The sequence below is a fragment of the Phoxinus phoxinus genome (assembly GCF_949152265.1).
Source record: "Phoxinus phoxinus genome assembly, chromosome: 11".
NCBI classification, from domain to species: Eukaryota; Metazoa; Chordata; class Actinopteri; order Cypriniformes; family Leuciscidae; genus Phoxinus; species Phoxinus phoxinus.
In genome coordinates this window covers 572167-587500 of record NC_136886.1, presented here as the reverse complement: position 1 = coordinate 587500, position 15334 = coordinate 572167, and the positions used below count along the sequence as shown (strand labels likewise).

Genomic DNA, 15334 nt, shown 5'->3' with positions numbered 1-15334 from the left:
GCGCTCGCGGGTGAGCCGCTTCCAGCCGACGTACCCGTACCTGCCCCACGCCACCATCGACCTGCCGCCCACCATCTGCCTGTCGGACGGGGAGGAGCCGCCGCCGTACCAGGGCCCGTGCGCCCTCCAGCTGCGCGACCCGGAGCAGCAGCTCGAGCTCAACCGAGAGTCGGTGCGCGCGCCGCCCAACCGCACCGTGTTCGACCGCATCGCCGCGCCGCCCGCCTACTGCCAGGTCATCGGTCACTGCTGCCACCCGGGGGCGCACACACACACACACACACACACTCAGCTCATTCAGATCAGCCGGACGGACACAGACAAGCTCAGCGCACAGCCGGTCTGATGACGAGATCCTGTTCGTCCGGGTGGAGGACTCGCAACATTGACTCCGGTCTTGCCGTGCACCCGGACGACACAAACTCTCTCTCTATATATATATATAGCATCACACACAGCGCCGGTCACACACACCGCCGGTCACACACACCGCCGGTCTGATGACGTCAGCGATGCTGGGAAATCTGCAGTTGCACAAGAGATCGCGAGAGCTCGCGGACTCACTCCGGCCTTGCCTTCACTCAGACCTTTATATATATATTTACATGTTGTGTGTTCTCAAAGCTCTTCCTCAGCGCGTCCGTCTCGTTTTCCAGCACTAAACGTTCCTAAAGCAACACATTCCCTGGAGAACAGCAGCCACTGAAGACGTGACGCGAGCGTAACACAAGAGCATCTGCTGAAGACTACAGATGTGTAGATGCTCCTGCTGGAAATCCAGATCAGAAGCTGAACATCGAGACGTTTACTCTGGTGTGAGTGTGTGTTTGCTGTCAGAGAGCGCTGCCAACAACACGCAGGTTCACGCGCTAGCGCTAACGTGTATGTGTGTGTATATAGGCTACTATATAAATATATATACATGTATACGGAAAGCTTCAAAAAAGCAAACTTAAAAGCACGATTTTAGAGTTATTTATATAAATGTCTAAAATTGCACTATTTTTAATATTAGGATATGGTCGGTCCACAGAGAGAGTGTGTGTGTGTGTGTCCTGGACTGGGATGATGAACCAGACCAGAAGCCTTTGCGTCTCAGATCTGAGGGAGCTCTAGAGTAGATGTAGATCGCTAGTGTAGTTCATGCCTCAGACGTGTTTGCCTTAACTTTATTCTGTGTTCTAGAAGCCTGACTTCACAATCAGTGGTGTTCAAAGCGAAGGGTTTCTTGTGTTCGGCGGTGGCGTCTCTTATAGCACTTTACCGAGAGGAGAAGGATCCACTCCTGTAGCCGTACACGAGCACACGCGAATATGCAAACGCTCCGCCGCGCGACGACCAGTCAGAACTGGAATCACGTCATGGGAATGTGGGAGATCCACCAGGAGAGAGTTGATTCACTCTGAGTCACTGAATCACTCGACTCACTGAGTCACTGAATCATTGAGTCACTGAATCACTCGACTCACTGAATCATTGAGTCACTGAATCACTCGACTCATTGAGTCACTGAATCACTCGACTCATTGAGTCACTGAATCATTGAGTCACTGAATCACTCGACTCACTGAATCGTTGAGTCACTGAATCATTGAGTCACTGAATTACTGAGTCACTGAATTCTTGAGTCACTGAATCATTGAGTCACTGAATCACTCGACTCACTGAATAATTGAGTCACTGAATCACTCGACTCACTGAATCACTCGACTCACTGAATCATTGAGTCACTGAATCATTGAGTCACTGAGTCAAACGGTTGATTGCGCTGCAAAAAATGCTTTTCTCACTCAGTATTTCTGTCTTGTTTCCAGTCCAAATATCAAACATTTCTTAAATCAAGATGCATTTACTGAAGAAGTAAAATTACATAAGATATTAGGTCTTGTTTTCTGGGGAAATAAATCAAAATTAAGTGAGTTCATGCTTAAAACAAGCAAAATGATCTGCCAATGCGGTAAGATAAATAATCATGTTTCTGTTTGAATGAAGATTAGAAAGCTGGAAACCGAGACGTTTTACTCGTCTAGTAAATGCATTGTGATTTCAGGATTTCGAGATATTTGGACTGGAAACCAGACTCCAGCACTGAGCGTGTTCTGCAGTGTGGAGATTTCCCATGATGCATCAGTCCGTGCCGGCGGGGAATATCGGGTCGGGTTTCGCAGTGTTCGGCTTTATTCCAGAGAAACGCTTCTCACAGGAAGTCCTCAGCTGGAGAGAGGAACCACACGACACTCGTTCGGTTCATTACGTTGTAGTTGTTAACGATGCATTTGGCATTTCTATAATTAATACAAGAAATGCATTTCTTTAATCCGGCGGTTTAGATTCGTTTATTTAACATATTCCATGTATATTTCTTCATATGCATTTGGCATTTCTGGATGATATAATATATGATGCATCAGATCATATTATCTTGTGCTCCTTAACTCCGAGCTAGTTCGCTTTTGCATTTGGTATTTCTATAATATAAATATATTCCTGCTGCATATATGATGCATTTGGCATTTCTATAATGTATATTCCATAAATGCACACGCGCCGTTCTCTCTCCAGCGCCACGTCTTCCCTTCACAGAGAGGCCAGTGTGTCACATGACCAGTCAGCCAATCAGGCGGCCGCTGACCGGAAGTGACATTGTATGCATGATGATGATAGTGGAGAGAGTTGCAATATACCGACTATTGGCCTTTTGATAATGTAGTTTAGCGCAGATTACATATGTAGTTGTTTTAATGTTATTGTTGCTTCGTGTTTAAAGGTCATTTTTGTTAAAGAAAGGCCAGATTTGTACATGATGAAGAAGAAACGTGTGTGTGTGTGTGTGTGTGTGTGTGTGTGTGTGTGTGTCTGTGTGTGTGTCAGTGTGTGTGTGTGTGTGTGTGTGTGTGTGTGTGTGTGTGTGTGTGTGTGTGTGTGTGTGTGTGTGTGAGTGTGAGTGTGTGTGTGTCAGTATGTGTGTGTGTGTGTGTGTGTGTGTCAGTGTGTGTGTGTGTGAGCGTGGCGACGGCGCGTCTGCTCTTCTTCATGATGCTGTAGTGTGTTGGGATGAGCGCTCACACTGGCTCTGGGTTCTGGAGGTTTTCCTGAAAGCTCGTCTCCGGGATTTTCCCACGGGATGTTCCTGTGGTTTCAGGATGAGTCCAGCTAATCAGAGTTCAGTGTCGGGAACGGGAATCTTCTACACGCGTGTTATTGTCAGTAATAACTGCTCACATGTAACTCTTATTTTTATTTATATCAGATGCTGAAAAGTGTTGCCGGATGTTCTCTTTGAGACAGTGTCTATCTCACACACACACACACACACACACACACACACACACACACACACACACCATGTTATACAATCTGATGCATTTCAATTTAGCTGCCAAATAAACAAATAAAACCTTTTATAAAATGTCATGCATTGAGTTGTTTGTTATTCCTCTTTTGCGTTTACATGCATCGCTTGTTGTATGATGATGAATTAATATCAATATGAAGCACATCAACAGCCGTCGTGAGCTAAACTGTCATTTTGTGTGTACACTCTAAAAATGCTGGGTTGTTTTAACCCAATGTTGGGTCAAATATGGACAAACCCAGCCATTGGGTTACATTTTTAAATTGCATTTTTGATCCAACGTTTGGGTTTTTCCATATTTGACCCAAAATTGGGTTAAAACAACCCAGCATTTTTAGAGTGAATCATTCAGATGTGTGTGTTCAACTTTAACCCCGTAAAGCCTGACATGTCACATAACATCCGTTTATTGAACCCTTGGACAAAATATAAAAGTTTGCATGTTTAATGTTGAGCATCATATTTGATCCATCAGGCTTTTATGGCTCATATAGTCTAGTGAGAATATTGAGGAAAAAAAGGTTAATTTTATTCAAAAATATGCTTTTTGCTGCAGATCCTGATATTTATATGAAATGATGATGCTTGTAAATCAATGAGATCTTTATAGCAATAGCAGATACTGACAAACTGATGATATTTAAATGCTTAGTTTATGATAGTTTTAAAACATATAATGCAATGATGATTGAGATATGAACAAATAAACCTTCCTCATCATGATCATATTTGATACTCATGATTTTTATAATAATAAATGATGATGGATAATCAAGTAAACCTGCTTCAGTCCAGATGAAATATTACTAACAATATCAGAGTTATTCTCGTGTTTACTGGATAAATCAGTGCAGAGTTCAGATCATAAAGACACGAGCTGAAGACGCTTGTACAGTTAAACTGAAGACTTTTACTTGATAAACGAGTTAAACTGTCAATCAGAGACAGAAGGACTGAGGAGACTGACAGGTTTATCAGATCATGTTTAATATGCAGAGCTCAGGGGCCGTATTCACAAAGAATTTTAAGGCTAAAAGTAGCTCCTAACAGGCAAATTTAGGAGCAACTCCTAAAAATAATGGGCGTGTCACTCCTAACTTTAGGACTCCTAATTTTTTTCACTAAGAGTAATTCACAAAGCATTTTAGCCCTAAAAGTAGCACCTAAGTCTGGGACAGCTTAAAAGAAGTCGAGAGGACTCCTAACTCACTAAGACCTATTCACAAAGGATCTTAAAATAGCCGCGCGACACAGTGTGTTGGAGACACTCAATGACACGGAGTTATTACAAAGATACCGCCTTAACCTTGAGGGAATACTGATTGTTGTGGATCTTGTGAGGGATGCAATAACATTGCCAACTAATCGCAACAACCCAATCAGTGCCGAATTGAAATGTTTGATAACACTTCGCTACCTGGCAACGGGGAAAATGCAATTGTGTAATGCCGACGATCTAGCGATATCCCAGCCATCGGTAAGCAGATCCATCCACCAAACCATCAATGCACTCTGTAGACCCCATATTATTCGACAGTTCATAAGTTTTCCGGACATTCGCCAACCCAACTCCAAAGAAACAAAGCCAGCTTTATGGATATTGCCGGTGTGCCCGGAGTGGTCTTTGCTATAGACGGATCGATACATAGCCTATTAAAATAATTGCACCACGTCAGGATGAGGACGTGTTTGTGAATAGAAAGAAAACACACTCCATCAATACCCAGATTGTGTTCGATGCAAACTTCACATTTCACGATGTTGTATCCCAGTGCCGAATTTCCCTTTTATTATGTTTTTTTTTTTTTTTCCAGCACCAACTGGGCCAGCAGCAGTAACTGATCCTGCGTCCAGTTGGGCTTTCTTTTCCGTTTTGGCGAGTTCATAATCCACCGTCATTCAACTATTAAATTTTAATTCAATAGGAGCAACATTTCCTTGCTTTAAGTCTTTTCCTTGTCAATTAACCAAGCAAGTGTAAATGCAAGTGTTATTTTTCATTATTAGGCAAGTAGCGGTTTTCATTAGGGTATTAGGCTACCTTGATTTAATTTAATTTAATTCACAACTTTTCTCTCTCTCTCTCTCTCTCTCTCTCTCTGCCTTTTTAGAATTACACTTCACTGGGGCCTGCACAAACATGTCATTATATATGCATTTCGATGACATTATTATTATTATTTTGTGTAGGACACAGACATATTTAGATGTCGTAATTCCATGATTTGGTGTGTCTGTGTTATGTTCCGCATGATGGCCCTGTCATCTAACAACCAATCACCGTGATCATTGCGAGGAAGCTCGTGCATGAGAATTGACGTCATCCATAGCAACGAAGACTCACTCTTAGTTTAGGAGTTGTCATTTTTCCTTACTAAGAGTAGGTCTGAAAGGCGTTGTGAATAACTTTTAAGAGAACACTCCTAGCTAAAATCTTTTAGTGCGATTTAGGAGTACTCCTAGTGGTAAGATAAAATTCATTGTGAATACGGCCCCAGATCAGATATGATACAGTAGCTGTATAGTGTCCGGCAGGGGGCGCTCCAGCAGTGCAGCTCATGTGTGTCCAGCAGGGGGCGCTCCAGCAGTGCAGCTCATGTGTGTCCAGCAGGGGGTGCTCCAGCAGTGCAGCTCATGTGTGTCCAGCAGGGGGCGCTCCAGCAGTGCAGCTCATGTCTGTCCAGCAGGGGGCGCTCCAGCAGTGCAGCTCATGTCTGTCCAGCAGGGGGCGCTCCAGCAGTGCAGCTCATGTGTGTCCAGCAGGGGGCGCTCCAGCAGTGCAGCTCATGTCTGTCCAGCAGGGGGCGCTCCAGCAGTGCAGCTCATGTCTGTCCAGCAGGGGGCGCTCCAGCAGTGCAGCTCATGTCTGTCCAGCAGGGGGCGCTCCAGCAGTGCAGCTCATGTCTGTCCAGCAGAGGTCAGGCTCGAGGCGTCTGATGCTCCTCATGAACTCAGCATACAGTCACTGCATTATGATTTGCACATTTTAGCATTGAAAGAAACGTAAAATATACCATCAGTTACTTTACTGACAATAATATTTCACTATATGATTATGTACTTCATAATCTATAAGAACATAAATGCATTTACTGATGAATATTTGATATCTGAACCCGAAACGCTCTTAATCAGTTCCTTTAATTCAGTTTAATGTCCTTTATTTGCATGATTGTTGTTTACATACAAGAAAAATAAATATACAATATAACAAATAACAATGAAAAATAGTAAATAAAATAAAGTGCTAAGTAATTAATAATAAACCGATCTTAATAATATCTCAATGAAAATTATAATACAATTAATTAATAATCAATAAGTTAATTGATATAATAAAATGTAAATATTAATGAATAAATAATCCTTTATTTGTGTGTTGTTCATATGATAAGTTAATTCACCTCATCTTTATTCCACTATTTACAGTCGATCGATTCATTAATAATCGAATTATGGGATGTTCTGATTGATTACTAATTATTCAGCTTTGATGAAAGTTACGCTTGATAATTTAATACAGAGTTAAGCAGAAAGTGTGTCTGTTTAATAGATAATAGACTGAGATGTTTTAACTAAGCGTTTAGTAGAAAACTATTATTATTATTATATTATTCAACAAGTAGCCAATTGATTGATTGATTGATTGATTGATTGATTGACACTGAACTGACTTCACTGAACAATGGCGAATTAACTCTGTTTGCATCATTTAAAGGGCACCTATTATGGAATTTTGAAATGTACCTTTCATGTAGTGTGTAACATAGATCTAAGTGAACAAAAACATCCTGCAAAGTTTGAAATATGAAAGTGCACCGTATATAAAGTTATTGTCTTTCAAAAGTAAGAGTCGACTCGGAGTCATTTTTATGAATCGTTAGAAGACCGAAGCTTTTTCTCTGACTAGATGACGTCAACATGTCAAGTTATTAGAATACGATACGCCCACTTATTGCGCTCCAAGGCCAGCAGGGAAAACATCAGGGCGACGAGACGCTGTGTTCTGAAGTGCCACTCAAAAGCAAACTTTTTTCATCTGCCCAAGGAGGAGCATTTGAAGACTAAGTGGCTACAATTCATATAACTATACCACAGAAGTATAGTCCGAGCCGTGTGCTTTGTTCGCGCCATTTTGAAGACGATTGCTTTACCAACTTAAATGCAATCAAACTTGGATTCGCGAGCCGGCTGATATTGAAGGAAGGTTCAGGTCCAAGTGCATCAGCTTCCTCCTCCGTATCACAACCTGTACGTGTTATTAATAATTGTTGCTTTTATGTTTTATGTAGCATGCTTAATAATTATTTAGTTTGTTGTGTAAGCACCGTTTAGCTTCTAGGTCTTCAATGGCACTTGTATTGAGATATGTGAAGTGTTTGTCGTTGTTTTCGGAGTTGTCTTAAAGAATAGAGTAATACCTCGTAGTAACGTAACTACATTTTGTTTTTTTTGTTTTTTTGTAAAAACGTTATGTTTATGCATCGGGCTAATGCAAACAAAGACTGATTGTGCTTTTACAATATGAACTCTGGGCTATGCTCGCTAACATAACATTAAATTCTTCATCTTATTTTTAGTTTTTTACTACAAACTACAAAGCAGTGGACTATAATCATTATTATAACACGATTTAATTGTTAAAATCATCATTGTACTCCGTGTTAAACAATAAGTATTATCTCTGTAAACACTGCTGGGTCATCTGACCAATCGCAGATTAGCGTCGCGCAAAGGAGGGGTTTGGAAAATGAATCGTTGAACGAATCATTTGGGAGTCGGTGAGCAAATCAGGTAAAAATAAATGCATATTATACGACAACAAAAGTGTTTTTTGTCATTGCATGCATGTAAAACTGTTGTTGGGGACTCCCTAAACAACATTAGGAACATTTTAAATGTCATAATAGGTGCCCTTTAATAAATGTTTCACTGTAAAACAATCTCTATTGTATAAAGCGCTATAGAAATAACAGCGACTATAACAGAGAACGTTCATATGCAAAAGTTCTTCCAATAACGTTAATAGAGAACGTTTATTATCTGGGCTTTAATCATTTTAGCAAGTTAGCACAAAAACATTATTTATACACCATTTTCAACCGAAACGTTATAGCTGGACGTTAGTTTAACGTTTTTTAAATGCTACTTCAGAACCTTCAGAGAACATTCAAACGAAACATTCCCATGATGTTGGAAGATTCAGAATGATATACAACGTTCACATAACCAAGAAAAAAAAACTTTTTGTTTGTTTTTTTAAACGGGGCGTTTTGAACGTTCAAAATAATGTTTTCATAACTGAATGGAAACGTTAGCAAAGCGTTCTTAACGTGTGTGTGTGTGTGTGTGTGTGTGTGTGTGTGTGTGTGTGTGTGTGTGTGTGTGTGTGTGTCACCTGAGATCGCTCACTGCTTGAACTTCAGCGGCTCATAAACTTTGACTCGTGTTGAAATCTCGACAGTTGTTGTGCGATAAGACGCTTGTTCCCTGAGTTGTGGAATCTCAGTTATCCGATAAAGAGAACAGCTTGTTCATTCAGAGTTCGTGGATAGCATTGGCCACAAGTGTGAGTTAATGTCTGAACAGCAGAACTCGCTCAGATAACAGATGAAAAACATGTTGTTCTGAAGGGCTTCCGAGACAGAACGTCTTCAGTGTGTGTGTGTGTGTGTGTGTGTGTGTGTGTCCTGCATTAAACAACAGACACACACACACACTCGTACTCGGTCAAATCATCAGAAGCTGAACATTAAGTCTCTTTAAGGCACTAAGGCTGCAGAAAGTTTTGTGGTTGGTTAGGCCAGTCCTCGCTGTGGTATTGCAAGATGGCGCCCTTGCTCCAAAAACTATAACAAAACATCCCTTTTTCTTTAAAATTATTACATTAATCGTGTTTGTTATATATATATATATATTTTTTTTTATTAAAGTGGAAATCAGTTTACTAAATAATGTAAACTTGACTGACTGCTTCATTTCCACTGTAAGAGAACATGCATCATTCTTCAAACACAATGGGATCGTTACTTTTGAATGTTCTCTGAACGTTACTTTTGAATGTTCTCTGATCGTTACTTTTGAATGTTCTCTGAACGTTACTTTTGAATGTTCTCTGAACGTTACTTTTTAATGTTCTCTGAACGTTACTTTTTAATGTTCTCTGATTGTTACTTTTGAATGTTCTCTGAACGTTACTTTTGAATGTTCTCTGATCGTTACTTTTGAATGTTCTCTGATTGTTACTTTTGAATGTTCTCTGAACGTTACTTTTGAATCTTCTCTGATCGTTACTTTTGAATGTTCTCTGATCGTTACTTTTGAATGTTCTCTGAACGTTACTTTTTAATGTTCTCTGAACGTTACTTTTTAATGTTCTCTGATTGTTACTTTTGAATGTTCTCTGAACGTTACTTTTGAATGTTCTCTGAACAATACTTTTGAATGTTCTCTGATCGTTACTTTTGAATGTTCTCTGATTGTTACTTTTTAATGTTCTCTGATCGTTACTTTTGAATGTTCTCTGATTGTTACTTTTGAATGTTCTCTGAACGTTACTTTTGAATCTTCTCTGATCGTTACTTTTGAATGTTCTCTGTTCGTTACTTTTGAATGTTCTCTGAACGTTACTTTTTAATGTTCTCTGAACGTTACTTTTTAATGTTCTCTGATTGTTACTTTTGAATGTTCTCTGAACGTTACTTTTGAATGTTCTCTGAACAATACTTTTGAATGTTCTCTGATCGTTACTTTTGAATGTTCTCTGATTGTTACTTTTTAATGTTCTCTGAACGTTACTTTTGAATGTTCTCTGATCGTTACTTTTTAATGTTCTCTGAACGTTACTTTTGAATGTTCTCTGATCGTTACTTTTGAATGTTCTCTGATCGTTACTTTTGGATGTTCTCTGATCGTTACTTTTGAATGTTCTCTGAACGTTACTTTTGAATGTTCTCTGAACGTTACTTTTGAATGTTCTCTGAACGTTACTTTTTAATGTTCTCTGAACGTTACTTTTTAATGTTCTCTGAACGTTACTTTTTAATGTTCTCTGAGCGTTACTTTTGAATGTTCTCTGATTGTTACTTTTTAATGTCCTCTGAACGTTACTTTTTAAAGGGGTCATGACATGAGAAACCAAATTTGCCTTGATCTTTTGGTATATAAGAGGTCTTTGTACCATTAAAACGTCCTGCAAGTTTCATAGCTTAAGACTTCCTCCCCATTATAAACGAATCATTTATTTAATCAAGCTCTAAATACAGCTCGTTCTGGATCCATGGTAAGAAGTGACGTCACGGTACATAGTGACGTACCAGCGTTTGCATATGACCGCCTCCGGCAGAAGACAGTTACGCTTTAAGCGCAAGGCAACTACGCTAATTTCGTATCACAGTCACGCCCGCGCGCTGCGCGCCTACAAGTGTTCAGTCGACGGACAGCGAGTCGGTCTGTGTACAGGGAAATTACGATGCCGCAGATGTGCTGTTCCTGGCTGTGGACAAACAACATCTTTGAATACGCTGTGAAAGATCCAGTCGTCAGGGAAAAATGGATGCACTTTATTTTTTGCGGACGTCTCAGTCACGGCAGTGTTAGTTTAAGCGTTTGTTCTATACATTTAGAGGATGACTGTTTTGAGAACAAATCCCAAAATGATGCTGGCTTTGCCAGAAAACTGTTGCTCAAAGATAAGTCCGTGCCGACTATTCTGGGCTCAACAACGACGACGCAAACTGTAAGTAATGTGTTTAAAACTTTAAACTACTTTTTAAATACGCCGAATCCGCAAATGTTCTGGCTGGGGGCGTTAATAATTGATGCATAGGCACTGACGTTAGCCAATCATAACAGTGGGCGTTAACACTGAACTCTTAAAGGGGAAACACCCCAAAACAGACTGTTTGAATCAGAGGATGAGAAACGGGGCGGGAAAAGGTCATAAATCACTACATTTTAAAAGTTTTTTGTAAAAAAAACTATAGTAATACTATAATTGCACCTAAGGGAACATAATTATAAAATAAAAAAACCCATGTCATGACCCCTTTAATGTTCTCTGAACGTTACTTTTTAATGTTCTCTGAACGTTACTTTTGAATGTTCTCTGAACGTTACTTTTGAATGTTCTCTGAACGTTACTTTTGAATGTTCTCTGAACGTTACTTTAGAATGTTCTCTGAACGTTACTTTTTAATGTTCTCTGATCGTTACTTTTGAATGTTCTCTGATCGTTACTTTTGGATGTTCTCTGATCGTTACTTTTGAATGTTCTCTGAACGTTACTTTTGAATGTTCTCTGAACGTTACTTTTTAATGTTCTCTGAACATTAAACTTTCAAAAGTTTTGAATGTTGAATGTTTTGAACTTTTGAATGTTCTCTGATTGTTACTTTTGAATGTTCTCTGAACGTTACTTTTGAATGTTCTCTGATTGTTACTTTTGAATGTTCTCTGAACGTTACTTTTGAATGTTCTCTGAACGTTACTTTTGAATGTTCTCTGATCGTTACTTTTGAATGTTCTTTGAACGTTACTTTTGAATGTTCTCTGATTGTTACTTTTGAATGTTCTCTGAACGTTACTTTTGAATGTTCTCTGAACGTTACTTTTGAATGTTCTCTGATCGTTACTTTTGAATGTTCTCTGAACGTTACTTTTTAATGTTCTCTGAACGTTACTTTTGAATGTTCTCTGAACGTTACTTTTGAATGTTCTCTGAACGTTACTTTTGAATGTTCTCTGATCGTTACTTTTGAATGTTCTCTGATCGTTACTTTAGAATGTTCTCTGATCGTTACTTTTGAATGTTCTCTGAACGTTACTTTTGAATGTTCTCTGAACGTTACTTTTGAATGTTCTCTGAACGTTACTTTTGAATGTTCTCTGATCGTTACTTTTGAATGTTCTCTGAACGTTACTTTTGAATGTTCTCTGATCGTTACTTTTGAATGTTCTCTGATCGTTACTTTTGAATGTTCTCTGAACGTTACTTTTGAATGTTCTCTGATCGTTACTTTTGAATGTTCTCTGAACGTTACTTTTGAATGTTCTCTGAACGTTACTTTTTAATGTTCTCTGAACGTTACTTTTGAATGTTGATTAGTCTTATAATAAATTTTGTCTATCATATCAAATCATTATTGTGTTTTCTGTTCAGAATAGTTTGTCAGCGGATTCTGTATATTAATGAATGAGGAATTCACGTTCACTCTCTCCTCATTTCTCCACTATATGGCCGTCGTCCAACACGTTTCTCTTTGAAAGACAGTTATTGGCAGCAGAACGAGTCGAGCGTCAGCAGCTCATTATCTGACGTTATATGAGCGTGAGAACATGCCCCGTTTACCCAGCATGCACTGCTCCGGCAGATAACGCTCCAGCTGAAGTCCAGCATTATCACTCGCATGAGCAAATATGCTTGAGCTTATGAACATTACACAAGTTTGACGAGCGTCAGCATGAATGAACTTCGTCACGGCCATTGATGTGAATGTGATGTAATGTTCACATGAAGGTCATGAACCAGAGACACACACTTATTCACATTCATTCATGCAGCACATCATATTTAAACATTGAAGATGACGAATGTTCTTATATATATGTGCAGCACACCGCAAAACATGATGCTCTTCCTCAGTGTTTCTGTCTCGCACTAATATAACATTCTTATATCAAGACTCATTACTGGAGCAAAATGACTGAAGATATTAAGTCTTGATTACTGAAAAAATCATGTAAATGAAGTGAGTTTGGGCTTAAAACAAGAACAAATATCTGACAATGGAAAAAATCATCTTGTTTTACATCGTTTTAATCTTTAATCTTCTCGGGAGCTTCATCATTCATCAATTCCTAATGAGCGTTTATTTCTCAATTCTAGATTTTCTCTCAGTTCAGGTTCATGATGATCGTCTGATGAGTGATGAAGAAGATCTTGTGTTCCTGCAGGAGAGATTCTCACCAAGAACCACAACGATTACTAAAGAAAGTTTGCTGACAAAAGGTCTGAAAGTTGAAAATAACTTTAAAAAGCTTGAAGGTTTTACTCAGAGAAAGACAAAAAATTGTGTTTGCATGTGTTAAAGTCAATCATTATATCCCTTAAAGCTCATCTTTGACACCAGAATGACATATTTAAGTGTTTTAAAGTCTTTATGTCTTAAAGTATCTCGAATGTAACTCGACACCCTCGCCTCATTTAGTATGCGTTGTTCTATGAATATGCAGATGAGCCCCGCCTCCACTCACTCACTCACTCAGAGATCCACTGGTTGACGATCACACGTTGATCTGATTGGTCAAGGTAGTGTGTGACGTCAGAAACACCAGCGATTTCAAACTGTGTGTTTGAGACTGTCTTTGGTTCACTGCAGTTTTAAGCAGAAAATACTCAGCAATGCTGTCGACTTATGAACTTACACATGTGTGTGTTAAAGCAGATTAATAACACCACATACACACATACACTACAGTAAACGCTGGATTTACACCACAGGGGGACTTTAAGCTCTGCTAGTGATAGATATACTCTATCTTATCGTACAAAAGTCTTGATTAGTTTAGTCTCAGAAGAAGAAGAGAGTACATCAGTCAGTAGGCTATGTTATGTTTATGTTTACACATTATCATTATCATGTTTATTCGCAGTTTTGTCGTGCGACTTAAATGCTCATGATTTAAATGCTCAAGCTCTTTAAAGCAGGGTGGATTCTGATTGGCTGATAATGTTTTATACTATAATCAGCTGGGGGGGGGGGGGACCCCCGGCTCTGTGTCGTATAGTTATCGCTCTTGCTGTGAACGAGACTGATTCTCTCAGATTTTCTTCATATGTGGTTCAGTAATGTCATTTTTCTCATCGTTTTCATGTTTACAGTATCCGTGATCTTCATTAGTTTCATAGCAGTTACTTCAGTTCAGTTATTATCATTATCATCAGTTATTATCATCAGTTATTATCATCATTATCATCAGTTATTATCATCAGTTATTATTAGTTATTATCATCAGTTATTTTCATCAATTATTATCATCATTATCATCAGTTATTATCATCAGTTATTAGTTATTATCATCAGTTATTATCATCATTATCATCAGTTATTATCATCATTATCATCAGTCATTATCATCAGTTATTATTAGTTATCATAAGTTATTATCATCAGTTATTATCATTAGTTATTATCATAAGTTATTATCATCAGTTATTTTCATCAATTATTATCATCATTATCATCAGTTATTATCATCAGTTATTATCATCAGTTATTATTAGTTATTATCATCAGTTATTATCATCAGTTATTATCATCATTATCATCAGTCATTATCATCAGTTATTATTAGTTATCATAAGTTATTATCATCAGTTATTATCATTAGTTATTATCATAAGTTATTATCATCAGTTATTTTCATCAATTATTATCATCATTATCATCAGTTATTATCATCAGTTATTATCATCAGTTATTATTAGTTATTATCATCAGTTATTATTAGTTATTATCATAAGTTATTATCATCAGTTATTTTCATCAATTATTATCATCATTATCATCAGTTATTATCATTATCATCAGTTATTATCATCAGTTATTATCATCAGTTATTATTAGTTATAAGTTATTATCATCAGTTATTATCATCAGTTATTATCATCAGTTATTATCATCATTATCATCAGTTATTATCATCAGTTATTATTAGTTATCATAAGTTATTATCATCAGTTATTATCATTAGTTATTATCATAAGTTATTATCATCAGTTATTTTCATCAATTATTATCATCATTATCATCAGTTATTATCATCAGTTATTATCATCAGTTATTATTAGTTATTATCATCAGTTATTATTAGTTATTATCATAAGTTATTATCATCAGTTATTTTCATCAATTATTATCATCATTATCATCAGTTATTATCATTATCATCAGTTATTATCATCAGTTATTATCATCA

General features: G+C 38.0%; 1 protein-coding gene across 1 annotated transcript in view; it reads left to right on the top strand.

The window, feature by feature from the left end:
- Positions 1-1449, top strand: part of pmepa1 (prostate transmembrane protein, androgen induced 1) — a 30266-nt gene extending 28817 nt beyond the window's left edge. Inside the window, exon 4 of the mRNA XM_079628936.1 lies at positions 1-1449. This exon is cut by the window's left edge and continues 29 nt beyond it. Coding sequence (XP_079485062.1) covers positions 1-346 — 346 coding nt within the window. The 3' untranslated portion in view covers positions 347-1449.
- The last annotated feature ends 13885 nt before the right edge of the window (positions 1450-15334 follow it).